Source organism: Eretmochelys imbricata, chromosome 12 (genome assembly GCF_965152235.1).
Source record: "Eretmochelys imbricata isolate rEreImb1 chromosome 12, rEreImb1.hap1, whole genome shotgun sequence".
NCBI lineage: Eukaryota > Metazoa > Chordata > Testudines > Cheloniidae > Eretmochelys > Eretmochelys imbricata.
Window position 1 is genome coordinate 7,939,800 of NC_135583.1, and position 26,498 is coordinate 7,966,297.

The 26,498-nt window shown below is 40.2% G+C and overlaps 1 protein-coding gene across 3 annotated transcripts in view; it reads right to left on the reverse strand.

The window, feature by feature from the left end:
* The window catches only part of RSPRY1 (ring finger and SPRY domain containing 1), a 55,602-nt gene that overhangs the window by 16,358 nt on the left and 12,746 nt on the right, over positions 1–26,498 (reverse strand). For 2 of the 3 annotated variants that reach the window (XR_013347680.1, XM_077831143.1), the window contains exons 2-8: positions 23,751–24,245; positions 19,065–19,117; positions 17,119–17,231; positions 13,578–13,704; positions 11,809–11,867; positions 1,967–2,033; positions 1,141–1,272 (exon numbers count right to left, since the gene is read on the reverse strand). Coding sequence is in view for 2 of the 3 variants with exons in the window: in XM_077831143.1 (XP_077687269.1) it covers positions 1,141–1,272; positions 1,967–2,033; positions 11,809–11,867; positions 13,578–13,704; positions 17,119–17,231; positions 19,065–19,117; positions 23,751–24,097 (898 nt within the window). In the remaining variant the exon portion in view is untranslated. The remainder of the gene's footprint in view (positions 1–1,140; positions 1,273–1,966; positions 2,034–11,808; positions 11,868–13,577; positions 13,705–17,118; positions 17,232–19,064; positions 19,118–23,750; positions 24,246–26,498) is intronic. The other variant, XM_077831144.1, reaches the window with a different exon arrangement.

The window sequence follows — 26,498 nt, forward strand, 5'->3', positions numbered from 1 at the left end:
AAAATATTTCAAGCAAAAGAAAGCAGCCCCTGGTGGAATCTTTGTAACAGCTCATGATCAGGGAAGAGAAGAGAAGCCCAACTGTGGGATTCCCTAGCATGCTGTTCGACATGGCCTCCTCATATTTGCTTTAACCCAGGGTGGCATTTTCTCCAACCCTGAGCTATTATAAGTTATACTGTACACCGGGTTTTGTTAGAGATTCCACCCTGGAAATCACCCAGAATCAGGGTAGGGAAGACACAGGATGCTGGGATTGCACAGAACCAGGAGGGCAAGTTGAAGAATAACTGTTATGCTATGCCATGGAAACTGCTCTGTACATTTTCCTCCGAATCATTCCTCTTTCACACTGGGGAGGAATGGAGAAGCATTTAGCTCTACAGGCTGAGAATCATATCAACACCACTAAAAAGTAGTAATTCATACAGAAGTATTTCAGGGAGTGAAATGTACATCACAGACTCATTACTATGTATTTATTGCCATTGGTAACAAAGCACAAGTTGATGCTGGGTTTCAGCATAAGCAAGACAAGCTGCTGCCTGGGGCCAACCAAGTAATTTCATTCTCTCTTCTCCAGTGGTAGTGAACAAGAGGGGCACGCTTTAAATAAGACTGGCAAGAATGTGGGGTCCTTTAGCGTGTCAAAGCTTTGGGCCCCATTAGTGATGCCCAGATTGGTTCGTTAAATAAAAGACTTTATCAGAGCTACTCTTTCTTGGTTTCTTAAATCATGAAAATCTAGTTTGCTTAATAAGTCACAGGTCGTAATTAGTCCTTGTGCAGATGTGGTATCAGTATATCCAAGAATATTACAATGGCTTTCTTTGGGACAACCCTGCTTTCCCTCAAAAAGTCAGCCTACAAGTGCAATCTAGCTATTGGTTCTTTGCTGAAGTGTCACAGCAGGTACAGAGCAAATAAAGTTAAAGAATTTTAACAATTACATAAGGTTTGCTTTTCAAAAATGCAGGCATGCAAATGCACATGGATTTATAAACCTTATTTCTGGGTGGACACCGGATATTTGCAGATACAAATATGACCAGACATTTAAAAAAAACCTCTCTCTCTCACACACCACAAACACACACACACGCCAGTAATAAAAATGAATCCTGCTCACACTATACCTACATAGATTGTCTAAACTCCACTGGGCACAGAATCCCACTTGGCGTTTTAAGAAGTCCAGATTATCTGTCCATTTCTCTAACAAAACAAGCTGGTCACTAATACAGGATTCAGAAATTGTCATTTTATTTTCACCTGTAATTTAAAAGTGAAAAAAGTAATAGATGTAAACAAGAAACAGTGATTTAAAAGACAAAGGTAAATATTTTACCAGTACAATGTAGAAATATTCTAAGTCTCAACATTAAACAAAAAATTTAGGAGTTCACGTACCTTCTCCTGACACATTAACAGGAAGAAATGCAATATTAAATATTCTGCATTTTACTGTACTAAGTCATCTGAGAGCATGGCTATTAGCTAGGAAAATAATAATTATAGTCTATTAACAGGACAATTTTTTTCCAGCCATGGCGAGGCCTTCAAAGGGCTCTTATTCCTCTTCCCATCCCCAAAGCTACATTTGATGGATAGCAGACCCTATGTGGCAATAATCTGAGCTATATTTGAGGACAGTACACAATAGAGTGACGGAATTGTGGTCCACCCATTCTCTTTTCAAGGAAGTTGGGTCACTAGAACAGCATGAGTCTCCTCCTGCCCCTGAGGGCCTGAGCATACTTTTCCCTACAGCGATCCCATTCCCTGTCAGCCCAGCTATCACTGATCCTTACGGTGCACTAGGCTTAAGCTACAAGTTGGGAACTTCAACATGGTTATTTCAAGTGCATGCACCGGGGACAGCAGATGTGATCAGATGAAGGAAATAACCATTCTGGGGTAACATTAGTTCTGTTTTTGCCGTAAGAAGTACTAGGCTAATACTTACTTGTTTGTGCAAACTTTTCCAGTGCTATTAGTGCAAAAAGCATTACCGTCGGATGGGACTGGAAATTCTAAAGAAAACAAGAGTATTAAACACATGCCATAGCTGTGCAAGATGTTTCTGTTGACTTGTCTAATACAATGAAAACAGTTTCTTAAAACTAACAGTCAGATTACATTTTCAAGATTCTTCACAAGAGAAAGGCAGAGATGCTATGAGTAAGGCTACGTTTTAGTCATGGGGTATTTTTAGTAAAAGTCATGGACAGGTCTCGGGCATTAAACAAAAAGTCACAGCCCGCTGACCCGTCCATGACTTTTACTAAAAATACCCGTGACTAAATCTTACCCGCTGGGAGGTGGGCACTCCTGAAGACTGCTCTGTGTGTGGTGGTGGGGGAGGGAAGGAAAGCGCAGGGCGACGCTTCTGCTGGGGGGGGGGGAGGGAGCGTGGGCCAGTCCAGTCAGGGGCCCCGCCGGGGACCAGCTGCCTGGGGCTGCCAAAGCAGCGGCCAGTGTGGCTGGCCCCAGGGCTTCCCCAGCTGCTGGGGTGGTCCTGGGGCCAGCCGCACCAGTGCTGCAAAATTCACAGAGGTCACGGAAGCCATGACTTCCATGACCTCCGTGAATGATTCGCAGCCTTAATCATGAGCAATGGGCACAGTAGGAGGAGGGAAGTGGGCCATACTACAAGTACTCACAGGACCTATTTCTCACGTCACAACAGTTTTTAAACCAGCGTAGTCTATCTACAGTAGAACCTCAGAGTTACGAACTGATCAGTCAATCACATACCTCATTTGGAACCAGAAGTACACAATCAGGCAACACAAGGGGGGGGAGGAGAGAAGCAAACAGTGCACTACTGTATTAAACTACAACAAAAAAAAATAAAGGCAAAGCAGCATTTTTCTTCTACATAATAAAATTTCAAAGCTGTATTAAGTCACTGTTCAGTGGTAAATTTCTGAAAGAACCACCATAATGTTTTGTTCACAGTTAGGAACAACCTCCATTTCCAAGGCGTTCGTAACTTTGGGGTTCTACTGTACTTCAATGGAGTTGCTCCCGATTTACCTCAATGGGTCACTAGCTCTCATTGAGGACCACTGAATTAAAAAAATATAAAATAAAATGATAATGAAGTTTCTAGCCCCAAATGCTAAGATTATTTTTCTGACTTATACCTTCAAGATGCCTCGTTCTAGTAACCGCAAAATTTCGCAAGTTTTTTTCCCCCTTTAAATAGAATTCATGCAAAAGACATTTCAGATGGAAAGCAGTTATTTGAAATAACTAAAGTGTAGGGTTAATAAAAAGGAAGGCTAGCCTTCAATATGCTCCATAATATAAACAGAAAGTTTTGATCCATACATTATATATTTGATATATAATTTTAAATGTCCTTATCAGGCATTATGTAGAGTTCTCAGTTTGTCCTTATAGTAATTAACATAAATGAAGGAGATGCTAATAATGGTTAACAAGCAATTTGGCACTATCCCAAGAGAAAGTTTGGAAGACAAAGTAGTTTATTTCTTAATCAAACAAGCACTTTATTAGCAAGTGAAAGTTTCTTCTTAGTTAGCCATGTGATTTCTTTAGCATTTGGTAAATTGTAGTAGTAAGAAAGACTTGGCACTTTTATAGGTGCTTCTCATTTGTAAAGCTCAAGTGCTTTAAAATAAAGGGTATAATTACTCTCATTCACAGATGCGGAAACTGAGGTACAGAAGTTTTGCTCCAGGTCACGCAGTCCATCAATGAAAGAGCTGAAAAGCTCTTAGGTCTCCTGAATCTCTGCCTGGGGCCAACTGCAGGCCATTCTGCCATGAGGAAAGAGGTGACCGCTCCCAGAGGGGAGAGTCAGGAAGCTGAAAATTTGTTAGAATCCTTTGTGGGATGGTCTTAGAACAGTGATTTTTTTAAAAAGTGAATTTAGTGTTTGTGAAAGATCAATCAGTACCTTCTATTCATCCAGAAAACAGACACAGTATGGGCAAGATCCCCTAGATTAATGGGGCAATTTAGCTGAACCGGGGGGGAAGGAAGGGAACACCCCTCAAGGATGTCTACCCTGCAGCTGGCAGTGAGCCTCCCAAAGTGGGCAGACTCACTCCCCGGAGGGGCTCAAGCTAGTGCTCAAAAAATAGTGTGGATGCTGTGGTGTGGGCTCTCAAGCCCACCCAACCTCCTAGGCTTGAGAATCTGAGCCACCATGACCGTGCTCCTACTTTTAGCATGCTAGCTTGAGACCACTGGTACGAGTCTATCTACTCGAGCTGGGAGGCTCACTCCCCGCTACAGTGGAGACATACCCTAAGAGTGAAAATTCAGTCTCACCCCAGACACCCCACCCCCAAAACACATACACATACCTATACCAGCTTCAGAATAAAAGTTGAAACAAATAAAACCTATGGCAATTCTGCTCTACCCTTCCAGAATTCTGCCAGAACAAGAAAAATCATAGGAAATGCAGATTATTAAAATCAACAGAACTAGCCCAACATCTGCACTTTTAGGTACATTTACACTAGTGTAAGTGACAGCATAATTTGACTAAAAGTTTGCATGGGGGAGCAGAAAGAAGATCTAATACTACACTAACTTTCATATCACTCAATGTAGAACATCCCAAAACATTTATGCTGAGAGTGGCTGAATTAAATGATGTTCAATCCGTATGACCTCACTAGCCTGCTCCTATAGTTTACTCCACATGATGTATTTTTCAGGAGCGTTCTCAGTTATAACTAACTGTTCTAGTACCTCTTGGTATCGAAGTCCAAAGAAGAACATGCAATTACACATTGCAGGGCATATCCCCCTCCTACTTAAATGTACCTGCATAACCTCCACTAATGCCCGTGGGAGTTAGTAAGGTGACACTACACTTATTCTCCAGCTAAATTCAAATACAATTTGGTCAACTTTTCCATTAACATGTAAATGAAGTCTGAAATTAACCAGAACACATGCTGGTGATAAATGGAGGGGAAAGAGGTTCAAAACTGCCAGGGCACAGTAGGGTTTCAATTCATAGAGCAAAGCCTGGTTATTTAAGTTCGTATTAAAATGGAAAAATAGAAAATAAGTCTATAGTCCCTAAAGGCTAAAATTAGTAAGTGAAAAGATTAACAAACATGTCCAAAGATGCAGTAACAGAACAAAGATCACTTGAACAATACTGCCTCACACCAAACTCCTGCTCTTTATACCAGCATAAATCCAAAGAGCAACTGATTTTACTACAGGAATATTTGTATATGGGCCTTTATTCACAATGTTTTTGCAGCTCTACAACAGATTAACACTGAAAGGCCAAATACTGCTCATCTTGCTCATGTGATTACTGTGTGAGCTGATGTTCTGACACTATGCTTGTGAGTAAGATGGACAGGATTTGGACCTTAATGATAGTTCCACCCCAGCTTCAAATTCACTCTGTGGTCAGTGTGTTGCAGCATATGTCCCTTTAGCATATACACTAAATGTTTATTTTTTTCCCCCTATATGGAATTAGTTAATTACATTTTTCATCTCGGGCTCCCAGGGGATTGTTAACCTAGTTTTGATCATAAGCAAAGGAAGAAAAATTGCACACTAGCAAACCAGTTTCTGCGCAATGTGAACAGTATAATGCCAGCTAGTATAATGCCAGCATAACAGCTAGCACAGTGGTATTGGATGCCTGTAGTGCGATCACCGACTCGGCAGGGCTTAGTAGAATTTTGCTGGGTTTCTACAGAACTGCAGAGACATTTACTAGGAACTTTCACAGAGACACAACTGAACTCCAGGACTCTGCACAAGTTCATCACATGCAGTGGTGACACCTGCAAGTAACATGTGCAGAACGAGAGACTTGCGTTGTGAGTCTCCCTGTGAAACGGCAGCTAACACAAGAGATGCTTCATCCAACCCGTAACTGCCTGCTAAATGGCAGGTGTTATTACAGAAAAAATAAGTGATCCACTGCAATGCTCTGATAAAAAGTTACATTCAGTTAAAAAGGAGCTATGGTTATATTGTGCCTTTGCTTAAACAAAAAACACATCTTTGGTTCCATGATACCTAGAAAGGATTAAATGGTCTAGCAAGTTCTACAGTTTCCAAAGACATTTGACAAGAAACTTCCACCATTAAGTCTTCCTTAATATTATGCCAATTATTTGTAATCTTTGTAAGTTATTTCAAAAGATTTTCTGCACTTATCTTTTATACCTATTATAGTCAGCATTTCCCACAACAGAGTCAAATAACTACTGTAAACTTTCCTACTGTAGTTCGTGCATGTTTAATAATGCTTTTGTTCTTGGGAAAAAATGGCTATTGAGTTTAACAACTTTTGTAAAGATTTTCCACTATATATAATCTGTGACCCTGATTCGGTCCAATGCACCATTCCCTTAACACCAGGGGTTCTCAAACTTCATTGCACTGTGACCCCCCCGACAACAAAGTTACTACATGACCCTGGGCAGGGCTGGATTACCCAATAGGAAGACTAAGCACGTGCTTTGTGCCCCCTGCTTTGCTGGTGCCCTAAGGAAAAAAATTTTTTTTAAAAAATTTGATATGATTTCAAAAAAGTATCGAAACTGTCATCATGGGAAAAATCAGAACTTTGCTAAACTTCCTTACACTCCACTACACACACTTCCCCCGTTTTTCTGTTCTCTTTTTATTACTTATCCCCACCTAAAGCAGGGGGCGTCCTACTAACAGATTGAAATAATGCGAGGAAATGAGATCTTGTCATGTATTGCAATAAATTAATGTTTTATTACTGATATATTCTTCTGAGTTATACATGCTTGATTCGTTTTTCCCCCCCTTTTCATTCATATATATATATATATATATATATATATATATATATATATATATAAATAAAAAAATAAATAAATGAAAGAAATGGAAAAATATATATAAACAAGCACACACACGTACGTTGTGTACTTTTTTTTTTTATTTAAAGTTCAGAAAACCGAGTAGTGGCAGGATGAAACGTAACCAACTGAGTGGAGCACAGAAACGTAAACCGGTGGAAGAAACGAAACAAAAAACTAGTGAAATTTTCCAAAATCTTCCAAAGCTGACATTTTTAAAAGCGAATCCACCAGAAGCAACATCTTCTCTCAGCAGCACAGACATCGTTCCAAAGCCTGTACGTGTTTCAGAGACTGACCCATTTTCCATGGGTGAAACAACCACCATTCCAGAACCTGTGGATGTGTCAGAGACTAACTGATCATCCTACTCCTGGTGGTAACAGACATTGTTCTAGAAGGTGTGGATGTGTCAGAGACTGAACCTGCTCACGCTGTAAATAGGAGAAACGATCCTGGTATGTGGGTTGATTTCAGTACCGATAATGACAGGTTTCAGAGTAACAGCCGTGTTACTCTGTATTCGCAAAAAGAAAAGGAGTACTTGTAGCACCTTAGAGACTAACCAATTTATTTGAGCATAAGCTTTCGTGAGCTACAGCTCACTTCATCGGATGCATACTGTGGAAAGTACAGAGGATCTTTTATACACACAAAGCATGAAAAAATGGGTGTTTACTACAAAAGGTTTTCTCTCCCCCACCCCAAAACCTTTTGTCGTGGTAAAGAATGAAAAAATGGGTGTTTACAGAGGATCTTTTATACACACAAAGCATGAAAAAATGGGTGTTTACTACAAAAGGTTTTCTCTCCCCCACCCCAAAACCTTTTGTCGTGGGGGAGAGAAAACCTTTTGTAGTAAACACCCATTTTTTCATGCTTTGTGTGTATAAAAGATCCTCTGTACTTTCCACAGTATGCATCCGATGAAGTGAGCTGTAGCTCACGAAAGCTTATGCTCAAATAAATTGGTTAGTCTCTAAGGTGCCACAAGTACTCCTTTTCTTAGTACCGATAATGTAGCTTCCTGGATAGATTGTGGACCGAATGACTCAACACCACACTAGGCCATTTAAGAAATCACATCGGACTTTTACCAATGGCAAACAAGATATTGTCCACAAAAAATTTCAGCATGAAAGCGATTGGTGAGAAATACGCTTGAGAATGACTACTGTATTCACCATCAACAGGGTCTGTATACTGTTTTGTTTGCAAACTCTTTGCATGTAAACCTTCAACATCCCGGTTTGCTGCAGATGGATTTAGTGACTGGCAGAATACTCTTAACTGAACAACATGAAAATAGCACTACTCACAGATTCAATGTTGACATATTTAAATCAGAGACAGGGCTTTGGATTGACACAAAAATTGGAAGACCAAATTAAAGGGGAGCGTGAATACTGGCAACATGTCTTGCAGCGCGTTATAGCGGTTATTCAAACATTAGCTGAACGCAGTCTGCCTTTCTGGGGATCAAATGACACATTTGGATCATTGCAGAATGGAAATTTTTTGGGATTGTTGGAGCTTGTGGCTCAGTTTGACCCATTTTTAGCAGGCCACATCTCAAAATATGGGAATGCTGGCAAAGGTAACCCGTCATACTTATCCAAGACAATATGTGATGAACTCATTGGTCTAATGAGTGACCAAGTTCATTCAGCTATTGTGGATGAAATAAGTACTGCTGGGTACTTCAGTTTATCTGTTGGCTACACCTGATCTTCCACATATTGAAGAATTGAGTATTGTACGAAGATGTGTCTCCCCCACAGATGGAAAACCAGTTGAACGATTTATAACATCCCTCAATTTGAAAAGCCACACTGGTGAAGAAATTGCAAATCAAGTACTGCATTATCTGTGCCAAGTTTGCAAAACAGATTTCTCAAAGTGCAGAGGTCAATCTTATGACAATGCTGCCAACATGTCAGGGCGTTATCAAGGAATGCAGAAGCAGCTTTATAGAACAGAACAAATGCGCCATATTCATACCATGTGCTGCACACTCTCTCAATGCTGCTGGCCGCAGTGCTGTTGATTGTTGTCTGATGGCAGTAAGTTTTTTCTCAACAGTTACTTTATACATTTTTCTCTGCCTCAACACACCGATGGGCAGTTCTTAAAACACATTTGGGCAATGATCGTGTGTTGAAATCTTTCTAATACTCGCTGGGAGGCACATGCAGTGGCAACAAGTGCAATTCTGGAGTCCTACTCAAAGATTGTGGATGCATTAGAAAGTATAGCTATAGCCAATCACAAAAGGGAGAAACTATAGGAGAGGCAGGAAACATTGCAAACAAGATGCAAGAACTAGAGTTTGTATTCATGTTGACCATGTGGAATGAAATTTTACAACACTTACCACACAAGTCAAGCTCTCCAAGAAAAATAATTTGATTTGAAAACATGTGCAGACCTCTGTCCATCATTAGCAGACCACTTACACAGTGAGGAATGATTTCAGAAGATCTGAAGACATATCAAAAGATATCTTGCCTGATACTAACTACAAAGAAGCCCAGTCCCGCAAGTGAATCAGGAAAAAACAAGCAAATGATAGCAGTGCAACTGAAACAGCATTGAATCCTAGAGACAAATTTCACATATCTACTTACTACACTATAACTGATACGCTTGAAGCTCATATGAAGAGGAGAGGTGAAGTGTACAAAGTATCATCAAGTAGATTCTTTTCTAAATGATATGGACTTATCTGACAGACAATATTTCACAAGGTTCCCAAAAGCTAGTTGACTCATACCCTGTTGACTTGAACATGAATCTCTGTGGAGAAGTACGGCAGTTCCACTGTTATATGCATGCAAAGTTTAATGAAACAGGAAAAATGAAATTCAGTCACATTGATCTTCATGACACAATACTGAAAGATGGAATACAATGTAGAGATCGCACTACGTATTTTTCTAACCTTGATGATAACTAACTGCTCTGCAGAACGCTCTTTCTCAGCTGAAAACAATAAAAACCCTCAGAGAGCAACAATGTGTCAGGACAGACTTGATTCACTTTCCCTATTGTGTATGGAAGCGGACATGCTTTGTCGAGTCAGCTTCAATTAACTGAATCCAGAATTTTGCAATCAGAAAATCTAGAAAGAAGCTATTTTAATTTCAGCATACATGTAAGCTGTGTGTCATTTTGAAAAATAAAATTTTATTTTACGGTATAATATTTTTATTTTGAATTACATATGGGGGGCACCATAATCTTTTCAGTGCTTAGGGCCTCTAAAGGTCTTAATCCAGCCTGGACCCCGGGGGAAGGAGGTGTGGTGCTTGAGCCCCGACGCCTCGAGTTGGGGGGGGGGGGGGCCGGAGCCCGAGCCCTGCCACCTTGGGTGGGGGATGCAGCTCAGGCTTCAGCTTCAGCCCCAGAGCCCAGCAAATCTAATGATGGCCCTGACGACCCCGACGACCCCATTAAAATGGAGTCACAACCCACTTTGGGATCCTAACCGACAGTTTGAGAACAGCTGCTTTCCACTGCTCTGATTTAAGAGGGCTAAAGCACTGGAGTTCTCTGTGTGGAAGGCTTGCATAAGATCCTAAGTTAATCACGTGCTGGAAGCCTCTCCTATAATCGGGCATCCACAACAATTCTAAAACTCTGATCTTCTAAACTATTTGAAGGTTAGTTTTGCTTTAAGGGGCTTAAACTACCCAATGCCAGTAAATTCAAAGGTCAGGCTTAAAATGCCTCCCTTTTAACTCACTGCACTGGTAATGCAAGCCGGTTGGTGTGCCAGATTGCTCTCTGTACCTCCATCTGATGCAATGATGAAAGACAGACTTTCAATCTTAACCTCACATTTTCTGGAGTGGTTTGGCCAGGCCCTTGATGTTATGTTAATGTTGCTTCTGGGTTTATGATCTGTTCATTTCTGGGTACCAAGTCCAAAATCCCTAGGATTGCTCCTAGCAGGAAATATTCCTCCTATACTCCAGAGACACCCATCTTAAGTCATACTGTTCTGCAACCATGACCACCAGTTACCAATATGAACTGGCAGTAAGGTGCATAAGCCAGACTACAAGCCAAAGAAGCCTAGGTTCAGATAGAAGGCTTAATTATGGGTTATTCTGAATGTGTTTATCTGAAATTTAGATAATTTTAGCAGTAGAGTCATTTTTGGTGAACTGTTTGCAGAAGTAAGAGCACAACAGAAATTTTAGAAGGAATAAGGATCACTGCAAGGTATCACAGGGCATTAAAGTACAAGATAAGGGATATCCTTTCCTTTACTCCAAACTAATGTTCAACTATATTCCTGACCTTTGAATTCACAAGACAGCAACTTCTAAGTTCAAATCTGTTCTTCACTTTGACCACAGTGAATGGATGAACTTGTTATCTACAAGTACAATTGTGTATACCGCAACTTCCATAGCACATTCGTGTCAATGCCAGGGTCTGAACGGCACTAAGAATTTAGGAGCAGGGACTCATTTTCTCTAGGTTCTGTATAGTGCCAAGCATATACTCTGTGCTTCACAAATTAAATAAAACAGAATACTTGTGGTCTTTATTTTCATAGATATTCCTTCCTTTCTTTTTCATTCTCTCATTAAGCCTTTTTGACTCCTGCCTTATTAAATAGTTTCTATTATTTCTATAGTCTGATGTTAGATTTTCCAACATCAGCCTAAAGTGTTCACAGTTAATAAGCCTGTCCTTTATTTTGATTATTTTTAATTTGTATTATTTGGTTTTGTATGTTGAGCCTGTCATTGATTTAAGTGAAAAATGCTGTATGTACAGACAAAGATAGATAAAATTACAAAAAACTGATCTTACTGCACTCTTACAAAAAAAAATTAACAGTAACACTTGCTGAAAACACTAACATTTACCACTTATGCATACAGATACAATTAAGAAGCTGGAGCAGCTAAGAATGCTACTGTGCTTAGATACTTACCAAGCTTTGCAGTAAATATTCCAGTATTCCTGGGCTGAGTAAGCCTATACTTGCAGGACCTGCAAGAACACTAAAAATGAAATGCATGTATGGGAACTGCTGCATTATCTTTCCACGTCAATTAAAGTTAACCAAGGGGGGGCATTTTGTCCCTGACAAAGACCTTGCATTCACAAAAAGAAATTAAACTAGTACCCAGGGCTATGGTTTTGCACACAAGCAAAAAATGGACACTCTCCTGTATGCTTAATTTATGCATGGAGTTACTATGAATGTGCTCATAAATCAGGTATCCGAATGCAGAGTCTTGGATCTACCTTCCATTTCTATGCACAAATACTCATGTGCCATAGCTGTAACTGCGTATTGTTCTAATTATCTTCAGTATTCCTAGAAAGACACCTGTGACCTTGGTATCTGATAACACTTATGCCTACATATTTTTGAAAAAATATCAGGCCCCAATGTATATTTATGTAAAGCCGGTAGTTTCTCTCATTTTGTATTAATAAATCAAGGTTAAAAAGATCAGCTCCCTCAATCACTGGCACAAAATGAGTAATGCCCACAAGATACTGCCAGCTTGATGCCTAGTCACCCAATCTGCGATTGGCATTGTGGCAACAGACCAATAAAAATGCCCAGAAACACTATCTGCTTAAGGTAGTGTGGTAGGAGGGAGGGCATTCAGCTTCATAAAATCCATGAACTGTGACAAATTGGTGTACACACAAAAGCACTATTATAAAACAGCATTGACCCCATCATGGCCTGGATTTCTAGAGAAGCATCTGCTCTCACCTAACCAAATGGAAACAGTCAACTAACATAGGATCTTATTTTGACCTATGGTATCAAGAGCGTGGCAAGGAGGAGGAATTGTTGCTTTTATTTCAGATATCTACATCAGAAGTTACTGTTCATGTAGGACCTACACAAAAATGTTCTATGCTCTTTAGTGCTGGCTCTGAACCAATAATTAAATGCTACTTCTAAAACTGTGCTGATATCAACAGTGGGGCACAAACTAGGAATTTTAAAAAGACATGTTAATTTCAAGCACCCCTAGAAAGAAAGAAAGAAAAAAAAAGAAAAGTTGCCAAATGGGGCAACAATCAGAAGGGAATGGAAACTTCACTTTTAGTTTCAGGTAGGGCATTAAAAATAAATGGAGAATAAAGAGACCTATAAAAACAAAAATCACTTTTTAAAAAGGAAATACTCTGTGTCCTTTTAAATAATGTAGCTGAAGAGCATTTGCTTCAGGTAACTACAACAGAACATCTGTCTGTGGTGGAAAGAACATCCGTCATCTTTCCACGCATTCTCTTTAATAAGAATAATTTGTCCTTTAGCCAGTAGGCAAGATGATGATAATGTGTTCCCAGAAATTCTCTCATCCACCCAGGTTAGGCCTGTAAAAATGTTAGCACGGGTAATTGCATCATCAAGGCTGTGTGTCAGGAAATCTTACTTAGCAGATGCTTGAAATATATACATGTGTGGATTGAGGTTTTATTTGGTAAATCAAATATTGAGGGAGTTTGGTGCAGTAAAATCCAAGTTCAGAGCCAAGCTGTTTGCTGGTGACTGAAATTAAGCCTTATCAATATTTTGATCATGCAGTAGATTTGGTCCGCGCTGGAAGACAGGATCTCTCCTTGTTCCAAAACGCGACCTCAGTTCTACAAAGTCAGCTCTGAACGTTGCTATGCTGTGACACTATAGAAAACTCAAAAATAAGCTTTCAGATTGCTCCTTCTGCTTACCTGCTAGTTTCTCAGCCAAACAGCCCAGTACTGCAGTTGTGTTACGATGTTTGGCAGGGTGACAGGAATCCTGACAGGCAACAGCTCCATTTAAATTTAATATTTCAGTTAATTTCTGCAATGCATCCTAAAACAGAGTCAGAATGCTATTTAACAGTATAGGAATTATGGAACACATTGTTTTCCACGCAGTCAGTCATTCAATATAACACAATGATTCTGCTTCAATATCAATGCTAACAGGAGAATATTACAGATGCCAAGTGATAGTTTATCTGTTTTAAAGATAGACCAGAAGTTTAATTTATCTTAAAGAGTTACATTAATTCATTGGTTACTGCCAAATGAGCCAAAGGATGTCTGATTGCTCAAAAATGACGTGCTGCCAACTGTATCAGAAATATTAACCTTTCCTTAACCTTAATGGATCAGAAAGAAAGACAGACTGCAGAAACCAGGGAGGACTGCCACCAAAGTGGCTTAATCGGTTCCAAATATCCTGATGCTATTTTTAAAAAAAGTTTATCTTGTTTTAAAATTGAAAAGACAGTAAAAAAAATGAATTGCACATAACAAAAATGGAGATAGCCCCTGAGTCCACTTTACAAAACTACGCTGTTGCTGACTCTAAAACCTCCTTCTCCCTCGGCATATGCTGCCTATACTCACTGTGCTAGTCTTTTAAACAAGAAAAAAAGACTAACAGAAACCTATGCTGAGCCTTCGTTTCCTCTGGCTATTAATGTAGGATTAATGCAGAACAAATCTAGAGTAACTCCCACCAATTTCACTGGAGTTACACCAGTGTAAATCCAAATTCAGAACAGAAATTGCTCCACAGATGGGTCCAAACTGCAACTCCTGATTCATCTCAACCCCTCCAACCCCAAACTTTTAGGAAAGTTCAGTTGAGCTGATTCAGACCCCAGCTTCACAACTAAGCCCAACATTTAATTAAAACAAAAACAACTCTCCACACTGAAGTTATCAGCAGGGCATTTGGAAAAGATTAGTGTAACTGAGTTTATGAAGTTTTACGCTCTTTGGGTCAGATTCTGATCCAGATTTAAACCACGGCAACATGGAAAATATCTGATCTTTGAATGGAGGTTACAGGGAAATGTAATTGTGTTCCCAAAAGAACAGCCACAAACAGAACTAATAGATAAGGCTGACAAAGTGCAAAGAGCATAGAGAAGAAAGAAAAAGAATAACCAGCAATGATTGAGGAAGGGACTTGAGGTGAAAAAGTACAACTAAAATTAGAATGAGGATGACCTTCTCAGACACGGCCCTTAGTCAATCTTAGTGAAACTACAGTAGAACCTCAAAGTTACAAACTGACCAGTCAACCACATAGCTCATTTGAGACCGGAAGTGCGCAATCAGGCAGCAGAGTGACAAAAGTGACAGAAGTGACAAAAAGAGGAAAAGAAGAATAGAAGAAAAGAAAGCAAGAACAGTACAGTACTGTGTTAAACGTAAACTATTAAAAAAATAAAGGGAAAGTTTAAAAAAAGATTTGACAAGGTAAGTAAACTGATTCTGTGTTTGTTTCATTCAAATTAAGATGGTTGAAGTAGCATTTTTCTTCTGCATAGTAAAGTTTCAAAGCTGTATTAAGCCAATGTTCAGTTGTAAACTTTTGAAAGAACAACCATAAAGTTTTTTTCTGAGTTACAAACACCTCGGGAATGGAAGTTGCTTGTAACCGTACTGACATTAATTGTTTTGACTTTTTTTCCCCCCCCTCTAAGACTCTACTCCAGAGTTTACAAAGTTGCCAATGTAAGTATAAACAAATAAAGGAAGACTGAAGTTAAACATCAAAAAGCTAATGTGGCTTTAGGTTGACTCTCTGCGGAAAACTGCAGCTTTCCAAAAGTTGGGAATACTGACTTGACAACCCTGCAAAAGTCTTCAGTTTATCCAGAACAGGTAAAGGCTGGACAACAGCACTGCAAGCTTCCCCCCAAGTGCACACAAACCTGAACGTAGGAGCCTGAGTTGTTTCACAAGGGTGAGAAGATAGAGAATAAGCTATGTCCCACTTAGACCAGCCTTTTCAAAATTGGATGCCTAAAACTAATGCACTTGAAAAATCACACCATTTAGAAGTACTGAACAAGTCACTGGAAACTGGGGCATTTTATACCTCTGAAAAAATCGAGCCATTAATTTAGGTGCTTAACATCAAGCACCCACATTTGAAAGATTTGGTGTTAACACTTGGCTTCTCCTTTGAGGATGCCAACAAAAGGGCCATTTAGTGCCAACTGTAATGGTAGGTTTGTTTTTAAATCTGGAACTGGCCGAGATCACGTCTCATTTCAGTCTACCTGCCAGACTGTATGGTGTTGACTTTCTCACTACTAACTCGGGTGTACTGGAACCACTAACCAAGGAAGAAAGAGGCTCCTCACCCAGTTATAGTATTTGATCAACTCCTGAGCAATCAGCTACTCAGTTTATAATTTTATTTAAGAGCCAATGAATTAGAAACTTCCCAATCTCTCACCCTATGACAATGTACAGTAAAAATTAAAGTTGGCACAGTAACAAGTGTAGTACTAATGGAAGTTGCAGCAATGCCAGTGTCAGAAAGAGTTCCTGGCAAAACAGAGATTTAAAAGGCCTCTAAAATAACATACACCAAATCATGTGAGGTGCTGTAGGCCCAGTACTCCCACTAAATTCAATGGGATCTGTGGATGCTGAGTACCTCAAAGGATTGGGACCCAATACCACCACTTCATTTCAGTTTTTAAAATGCCAGAAGCTAAATGACTGACTTCTATTTGTAGTAAAATACAATTTATCCAGTTATGAACACACACACCTGGCCATTTATTTTAATCTTACTTTAAGTAAAGAGAGCCAACAGTCAGTATCCAGCTAACAAAAGCTTTTTAAAAAAGTTACAGTATTGATCCATTTGTGGCTAAAATGCGTAAGCTAAAGAGAAAAAAAGCATTTTGTCTTATACATAGATAAGTTATGAGGAACTCAACACTGACACAAAGAAGTGCCGGTTTAAAACATGGAGAGTAGGTGGTAAAGCAGCTGAATTTGCACTGATTTGGCATTCACTGGGCATGTACAATGAGTAACACACACCACGAGGGCTGAAGGTGAGCATACTGGCAAAAGCAACTAACAAAAGAAACTTCCCTACTCTCCCGCCAAGCACAAACTATTTTTCATAGACTCATAGAATATCAGGGTCAGAAGGGACCTCAGGAGGTCATCTAGTTCAACCCCCTGCTCAAAGGAGGACCAATCCCCAATTAAATCATTCCAGCCAGGGCTTTTTCACTCTCTTCTCACCATTTTTTCCTGAAACACTTCCACCATCAAATAGCCCACTGAATCCTAGATCCTTGCAAGTTACCCTACTTTATAAGTAACATCCGTTTTTAGCCAACTGACACCCAGGACACAAGTTTACATCAGTGGTGAAAGCAGCCCAGAGACTTCCCTGGGAGTGGCAACCACACCAGGCTGAAGCTTGGCCACAGAACACATGCATTATTTAACTTACTTTTGTTGGCAGTGGACACTCATCCAGTAGTAATGTTATAACAGCTGGCCCCAATGGATCTTCTAATGGAATAACTCTAATTAAAGATTGGACAACTTCCAGCCAGCCTTCATCTGTCAACCACAAAACAGAAGCAACTCTCAGAAAATGGTGCTGCTATTTAGAAGTGTTCAAAACATGCTGGTCAATATTAAAAAAAAGTCACACTTCAGTGGCATTAAAAAAAAGTTACCCTACTGAACTCATTTGAATGTCATATTTTAATGGGTCTTAAAGGAGCAGTTAATCATGCATGTTGTAGATCTATGGAATTTTAACCTGTAATATGCTGAAGGCTTTTATTTTGGAGAGAATATAAATTTCTACAATTGCCAGAGTAATACTAGACAGAACATTTTAAGATGTTCAGGGAAACAATTCTGCCAGTCGTGAGCACCTGACTCTTGATTTGGTACATATGAATTGGCTTCAGAATAAGTAACGAACAAGCACTGTGTGTATATTTTTGGTCCTGTGCTCTGGGAGTTAAGTGAGCAATGCCCATTCTTGCTGTTAAACAAGATTTTACACTTACTGCCATACTTCAGACCAGATTCAGCACTGCTTACTCCCTGTGAAATCACATTGACATCAATGGGATTGCAGGGAGCATAAGTCAATTCTGATTTTGACTTTTCATTGTTGCTTATGAAAAGCATTTTCAGAAATTCTCACCAATTCATATATACGAAACAAGATTTCCATTTACAGATAAGCAAAGGTAAGTACTACATAAATTAAAAGAATTTACAAAAATGAATCAATCTAGGTGTTAAAAGACAAAGTAGCAGGAATATTGTCAATTGAAGATTTGGATATGCAAGAAATAAGGGATGGACCCATAATTTTTCCCAGAAGCAAAGAAAATATAGAAGATTATGGGTTTCATTTGAAAATGACCAAATGACCAAGAGGAGATAAGAGAGGCTTTGAAAAAATTAAGGGCAAGTGTGTATGGACCATGCAGGAGTTCCAGTCAGTGCGTTGGTAAAGTTTTAGTAGTATTTGCATGTTGCCTTGAGGACATATTTTGCTCATCAAAGTTTAATTACTACTATCTAAACAGGTTAAGTATTTTCTTAATTACTTGTATACAGTCTAAGGGCATGCTCACACAGACTTACTGCACCGCACGCTAGGCGTAAACCAATGTGCCACATAGTAACTGTTCACGTAGACCCTGCTGATGCACACAAAAAGTTCCCCGGAGGGCTTTGAGATATGCAGATTTACACACACTTGCTGCATGACAAGCTTGTGTGTGTAGACATGCCCTCAGGTATGCTGGGCCCAATCCTCAGCTCTTTGTGCACACTAGCCTCCATCCAAGTTGATGGGTGTTTTGGATCCACAAGGAAAGTTGTGCCAGGTCTACTGTGGTGCAATCTTGCAGGGGAATTTTGCATACTAAGTGATAGGAACAGACTATGCCAGTGCAGCTCTGCATCTGGAGTGTGTTTAGGGACGGGGTGAAGGCACAGCCACTAGATCTGTGATTGCTGCTGCTAAACCTGCACTAACTCCTATGTGGAAGAGAAGGGTTGCAGCCCCTACTCAAACAGAGGGGCTGGAAGTGTGGCTACCCACTTCCCGTACATGGATAAATTCCATCCCTTCACAAAAGTCCTGCGTACCTCATTGTACAAAAGCCTGTTAATTGAGTTTATAGCTGTCAGCTGGCTGATTTTGCACAGTTCACTTAAATTTAACAATTAGAAAGTGCATCTTACACTAATATGATGAGCTCAGTGAAATTATGAAGTACAGTATTTCAATAATGAACACAAATTGCTAGAATTACTGGGTATAACAACATGTAATGCAGCCATATGTTTCCTCTTTAGAAGGAAGATATTCCTCTGCCTCTGGCAGTTGCACCCAAAATACTGAACAAAATGCGTTAATACCTGTTTCTGCCATTTCATGTAATGTTATCATTGAATAAGGAGGTTCCTGGTCACTGAAAGACAAATATTACATTGGTCAAAGTTGCTGTACCACAACCAACACCACATACTTAGCATAAAATTCAGTGAACAGATGTGTGCTGGACTCATCCCTAAGAAAAAAGAAAAAAAAGTTACACAGACTGCAAACCTCTAATGCTCTATTTCAGTGGTCCCCAACCTTTCCGTGGGAATAGCATATGCCTTTTCCCAGAAGACTGTGGCGGGCGCCAGACACCCCGCCGCCGAAATGCTGCCGAGAAACAGCAACGCTTTTCGGCGGCACGGTGTCCTGCGGGCGCACACAACTGCCCTGGCAGGCGCCATTGCCCTCATAGGCATCGTGTTGGGGACCCCTGCTCTATTTGGATCTGAAGTAGAAATGTGTATTGCCTTGTACTCTGGCTCAAAAGTTCACTTTTGCATCTCCAGAATAGCTGATGAACAAGATATACAGTGCTCTACATCTGCATGTTTAAGATCTAGAGCCCCTAAAGTTTAATATTATACATTGTAAAGTGTTCCTGAAATCATGTAGTAAGAAATACTGTACTTCAGAGGGCACAAATTCAATGAAGAATAGACTGAGGGAGGAAAAAAAAAAAAAGATACTGAAGACTATTAAATGATTTCCCCCCCAGAAAATCTCTACTAAGAAGAAAAAAGGGGGGGGGGGGGTAAGTCTGAAAGACAAACAATCCACAGCGTCTCTACAAACTTCAGTGTTTTATCCAGGGCAGTAGAAAATAGGCCTGTTAGAGGGATTTGGTAAGAACAAAAAATATTTAACCCCACCTTCCCTTCCCCCTCCTCCCACAAAACCTAGCCAGTGTTCAGCTAGTGAAACTGTAAGAAATACAGAAGAACAACTTAAGAGTAGAAATAGAAGCGAGACAGAAAGTCTAACAATACAAGATATTGAAATATTGTAAACAAATGGTAAAAGAAAACTTGGGACTTGCGGGAAAGAAAGTGAGGCAATGAAAGCTGAGGGAAAGCTCAAAGGAAGTCAGAGGCGCCTTGGATTCATCTGTTCCAGAGAAGCAGCACAGGATTTATAAATTTATCAGAGAGATTTAGAACTGGCAGGTGAAGAATGAGGTGTTTGTGCAATAGTGAAAAGAGTTATGAAAGGGCACTTCAGAAGATAAGACAGAAGTCTAGCTAAACTGGAAGGAAACAATCAACAGCCTGAGATACAGCAAATATAGCAAAAGGCAGCATAGTATTAAATGAGAATTGTTTTTCCACCAAGAAGTTAAGAATTTTTAGACAAGTCACTATCACATCAGGATTCCGAGAGTATCACGTGCTTGATCTCAGGCAGCATTAAACAAAGTTTCAACATTAGAGGTTAAGGATGGAATTAAGTGTCCTACAAAGGGAGTTTAGCACAAGAAAGTAAAGTAACAAGACACACTTTCAATGCCCTAAAAACGAAGATCAGATAAAAATGAGGACTCAAGTACAAAATGTCATTAATGAGGCATCAGAGGGATTGATGTTGAGATCCCAACTTTATACTACACAAACACACACAGAGTTATATCCCATGGCAAATTGTACTCATCTATCTGTACTCCCCACACAATGGGGCTGTACCCATGTAACAGAGTAAAACTGCAGCTCTAACAATTCTCATCTCCTGAGTGCTTCACAGATGTTACTCGTTCTAGGCTAAAGAGGGAATCCGTGGCAATGCCAGTTTTAGAACTAAGGGATTCCTTACTCCCAGTCCTGGGCTTGAGCAATCTCTATAATTTAATATAGTCTCATCTACCATGTTTGCGTGAACTGACATTAAATACAGTTGGATTAAAAATAATAAAAAAAGACTGATTAATAAATGTGCCGCTAGCATACCTTAAAAATCACAGAAGGCGGTTTCAATTACCTATGAAGAACTGCAGCATAAAATTTAACAGTATTAGGTTTCTTAAAAAAAACTGAGTGGTGAAATCGGTCCTTTTCTTCCAAGAAAAGGCTGTACTTCGTGTTGAATGTTTTTAAGTTTAAAATCGGTGTTGCCACAAAAATAGTAACATGATGGTATTTTAGAAAGTATTTTGAAGCAAATCTGACCACATAAAACCTCAAAACCAGCTTGAAAAGAAAGACAGTAATAATCACTAACGGAAAAGGTGGAACTCTGTTGAAAACTGAATTAACCTCAAGAGAAGAGAGATAAAAGAGACGGCTCAGAGAAATAAAATGCAGAAGGATGAAAAAATAGAGGGTATTTGGCTCTGCAGGTGTTCTGATTCAGTGTTCTGGCTAGTTTACAATGTGCAAGACGATACTTACTCAATGTGTAAGCTTCAGAAAAACAAAGCAAGTCATTTTAGTGCCATTAGTTTTCTCACTATGTGCAACTGCTTGCTCATCATCTTTTTATTCCATTCCTTTATACTTCGTTCTTCATATGAGGGCTCCACAGACACTTTTCCATTTCTATCCTCCCTGCAGCACAATGCTTTTTTAGGAGTACGTATAGATTCTCCAGATGTCTGTGACTGTGTTGTTTTCACACAGTGGAGATGCTCAGAGCAGCCGGCAGAGGAAGTGGGCCTTTCCGTCCACGATGTTCTTTCCATTTACATTAACAGTAAAACCACATTTCTAGCATTTTGGTTTTTCTTTTCCTAGTCTGTAGTATACATCACCACTTTAATTTTCCAAACATTGTTCCCTCCACCTACATCTTTTCCCATATTTGGGATGAAAAGGAAAAATCAACATATTTTTGTTCACTACTTCATTTGCGCAACACCACCTTCCACCACTGCACAACGGCGGGGGGGACAGCTGAACTGCCGGCAGTTGATGGTCTGCTGGGCAGCTGCTGCACAGGGAACTTAGGGGAGCTGATGGGGGGGCTGCCGGTCCACTCTGGTTCCAAGGCCCGCTGCCACTCACTGCAACGGGCTGCTCTTCCTGCAAGCAGTGGACAAAGCAAGCGGCTGCCACACACGTTGTAAGGGAGCATTGCGCAACATTAAACGAGCATGTTCCCGAATTGATCAGCAACGAAACCATGTTAACCAGGATGACTTTAAGTGAGGTGTTACTGTACCCTGAGATAGCATCTGAATATTTCTGAACAAAGGAAGCTTGCATCTGGTTCCCAGGTGGGCATGGTTCAGATCCACCTCTACTGTTTATGCTGTTTAGCTTACACTTGTTCCTCTTTTCTCAACTTGGACAGAGATTAGCCAGCTTCACTGTTTCCTCTAAATTTCATTTTTAGGTTCTCAGTTGGAGACACCACAGGGGAAAGTTACATTTCTGCAGTCTCACTGTTATACAAAAAAAAAAAAAAAAAAAACCAAAAACCACTTTCCTTTCCATTGAAATTTTTTTTAGTCCAGTGGAAATGTTTCTTTTGGTCTTAAAGGGACACTGTCAGCTTGAAGTCTAGTCCTGAAGTTCTCCAACTTTTCCACAGATCTGGTACATAAATGATTTTCTTATGGACAGTTCCCCATCATTCATGATTACATGACATCTTTGAGGCAACGACAGCAATTAATTATATGGAAAACATTAAGAAAGTCATGTATTTTTTAGCTATCAACAAAATTTAGCAACAGAAAACAAGGAAGTGAGTCAGCACTCCAGGAGATCATGGGCAGGGAACTGATCACACCCTTAAAACAACAACACACCACCATTACCCCCAATATTTTTAGGTACTACACCTACCCCAGAGTCCTTCTGTAAACCACAGAATATTTTTCTGTTTTTGTAAATGTTCTTCTTTCCCATGTTGCGGAGGGAAAGACACACAGAGTTAAGTAGTCATAAGATGCTGTCAAATTCATAAACTAAATAAACTGGGGGGGGGCAGGGGAGGAGATGAGAAAAATACATACTTTCAACAGCTTTCATTTATAACACATCATAGGTGTTGCTTGTAACGCTAGTCAGTAAAATTCCAGCTGAAGGTGTTCTTTTAATGTTTTTAGAACAAAATAGTTTTTACACAAATTTCAAGGCAAATCTGACCTCACATGCCCATTTACAGCACCCTACAGGAGAAAGGGAGACTCCTCCAGCAGGCACATTCCAGAATCAAAGCTCATTAACTTGAGATTTATCCAGTTTAAGCTCAAACCGAAGCTATTTAGCATAAAGTACAATTGACAGAGGTAATAGTTTCCTCCTGTTTTGGTCTCTCCAAACCACATAATGATAAACACTTTCGAGGCCCTTTTAAATACCTATGAAAAGCAACAGCATAACCATCAAAAACAGGGACAGATCCTGTGATCGTTGTGTATCGTAAACTACCACAATGAGTGCTTTGAGCATGCAACAAGTGCAGCACTTGGCTCATCATATGATGAATTACAGTGTGCTGCCTTTAAGGATAAGAAATTAGATTTGCAACCTGGAAGAGTACACATCTAATGAAGATGAAAGCCGTCTCTCTATAGTTTTGTTTCGCTATTTCCAGAGAGAAGTAAACAAAATTCTTCCAATGCAATTGGTCTTTGGAGACAAACAACCTTCCCTCTTATTTTAAAAATATTAATCTCATGCATGCTCTTGGTGGTGTTGAATAAGAGATCTCTTTAATCTTTAGCACTGAAATTTTCAATGGAACAGTTTTCATTAATATTGAGTGATCCTTTCGGAGGTACTTACTTATCTACCAGTGTCCGTATTACTGCCAGTGTGTCAAGCACTAGTCCATCCACATTCTGTTTTTTCCTTCTTGGTTCATGTGGCCCTCGCCCCCTCCTGGGTGGCCTTACAGGGTCCCTGGGATGGCTTCTTGCTTCAGGTACTGGTACTCTACTATTCTGTGTTTGCTGATTCTGGGATTCTACATTGTCTTCCACACCACTATCATCTCGACAAATACAGGAGTTGCCCATGTTGCTAGCACCCAAAGTTCCCAGTATGCAGGGGATGTGCTGCTCTAGAGTCAGCAGTAAACCTTGGAGAAGGCTTCTGCTAGCATAGAACACAATCAGAGCAACTACAATCATCTAGAAAGATTTAAGAGTAATGTTTTTGAGATCGTGAATTGTGGTCTTCGCATTTTATGTATTGCTAACAAGCTGGAACGAATGGGGAATTGTAGGTTTAGCTTCTGACGTCATCAATTAAAATATGCATTGTCATCCAGAAGCATATCTGGGGGGAAAAAAAAGAAAGAAAAATGGAAGTCAACCATGTTTTAATAAATTTGTTGAGTAATAAGCAAGTCTTAAACTTCCTCCTTCAATAGTGAAGTAAACAATTAGTTTGAAGATACCTGATGCCTCGATGGCGTTAGTTTGTATCTGGGGCCCACTTTGATGTTTTTGTATACCCAGAACTCCCACTGAAATGCCTGGGAATGCTGGTGTGCAAACTGGGTAATTTGAAACAACATGTGGAAACAAACACCTGTTGAAATTCTGGCAGAAACAGCCCATAATCTTTTAGGCTAGAGTGTCATACAATGTGTTGCTTCTGGAGGTCAAACACATTGCACACCCCAGGGACTCCCTGCATCCCTCCACCTCCCCCAACAAGCTCCATGTGTGCCCACCCTCCTACCCCCCTCTATTTCAGGGACTCCCTGCCCCCAGACACCTCCTCCCTGATATCAGGGGCTCACACCCTGGTGTCAAGGGCTCAGTGGGCCCCCTTCACCCCAAGGCAAGAGCTCCGTCATTCTCCCCCACGCTACTGTTCCCGATTCTCCACCTCCGCCAACCCCCATATGCCTGGAGTTGTGTGCCAGCCCCTTATTTCTGGTCTTTCGGTCTGGGAGATAGGCCAAGCAGAGAGTCAACCATCTGAACTGTACTGGGAGAGTAGACAGAACTGAGATAGGGGTATTGTTGTGCTGCAAGGTGTTAATGGCCGTTATCAACTGGTTCTTTGCTCCAGAGACCATTATGGATGTGAAGCTGCTGGGACTACTAAGAGATGCAAGGGGGTCTGTGTGCGCTTCATTTCCCCATCCTCCCTCCAGGGATTTGCCCATTGACGTCTAGAAGATTCCTTAAAAATTTGGAACTGGATGTGGCATTCAAAATGCACTGTGCTACAGACATAGAAATGCCATCGAGGGAGAGTAAGGTCTCACTTTGCTCAGCCAACATTGAGTACCAAGTGGTTTGATGTTGTGGGTCTTCCAGATGAAACCTTTAAAAACCAAGCCCTGTCTATTTTTTTAAAGAGACTTTCCCTGCAGGATTTAGAGGAGCCACTATTTAGAGGAGCCACATTAAAGTGGATATAAAAAGTTGCTTAATTCAGTCAACATCACACTCCCTTCCCTCCCTCACGCTGCATACACTGTGTGATGTGCTCTACATGCCCAGCTTCACTCCAATACAGAGTGCATTTCTGCTAGGAAAATAGTAACACAGCTGTGAGAAACATTAAGTCTTATTGCATTGTGCCTACTTCCCTTGGGAAAGGGCAGCCAATGGCAATCAAGTCAAGCACTCAAAAGTTAGTAATGTAATTGAAGACTGTATCATAATGCACATACACAAGGGGGCTGAATTACAGATCTTCAGGATTGGAGATAGGAGATATGAGGAAAACAGACACTGCGATTTGGGGGTGAGCCACACAAACCCTCTCCTATAAGCACCATGTGGGGGCAACTATGAGATAAGCCTATTGCAGTTCTCCCTACATCCACTCCAAGTGTTCTTTCCTCTTCTTGCAGACTTTAGGATGAAGAAGGTGCAGCCTGGGCCTTATATATAAACATTGCTTCATTTATTTATTTATTTTAATATACATCCATCCCACCCCATTGTTTTTAAATAAAAAGGCGTTGACAAAAAGCATCTCCCCCCTCATAGACACACTGTTTAGGACAATCAATAAAAACCAAGGCCAGGTGCACTTTGGGAACAGATCCTCAGCAGAAGTTGAGTATTTAGCACCACTGCAGATCAGACCCTGTATTATTTACTCTTCAAAAGAGGCTGTGGGAACACAAATATTAAGTTCCATATAAGCTGCCTATATAGACAGACAACAGACTTCAGTGAACTAGCTGTTTAGTCTTCCTATATATAAATATTTTTATATGAGTTCTTATTTTACATAAATGATATTTACTTAATAAGGGCCTGACCCCAAGAGTCGCCGAGAATCCGCAATCGCCACCCAAGAGAACAGAAATTGCAGGTATTTAGCATCTCTTAGGATCAGGCCCTAACATTTTTTGGTACCTGTTTGGGTCTCGAGGTGACCATGCAATCCGTCTTGGGTGGGAATTTTGAGATCAGACAGCTTTATTGAGTCTTAATCCAAGTGGTTTCATTTATATAACAAGACAAAGAAATTATAGCGCTGGAGTGATGCTAACCAATGAATTAAGACCAATAAACTTTGTGCTGGGGAGCTAATGAATGGGGTGAGTGAGAGAAGGAT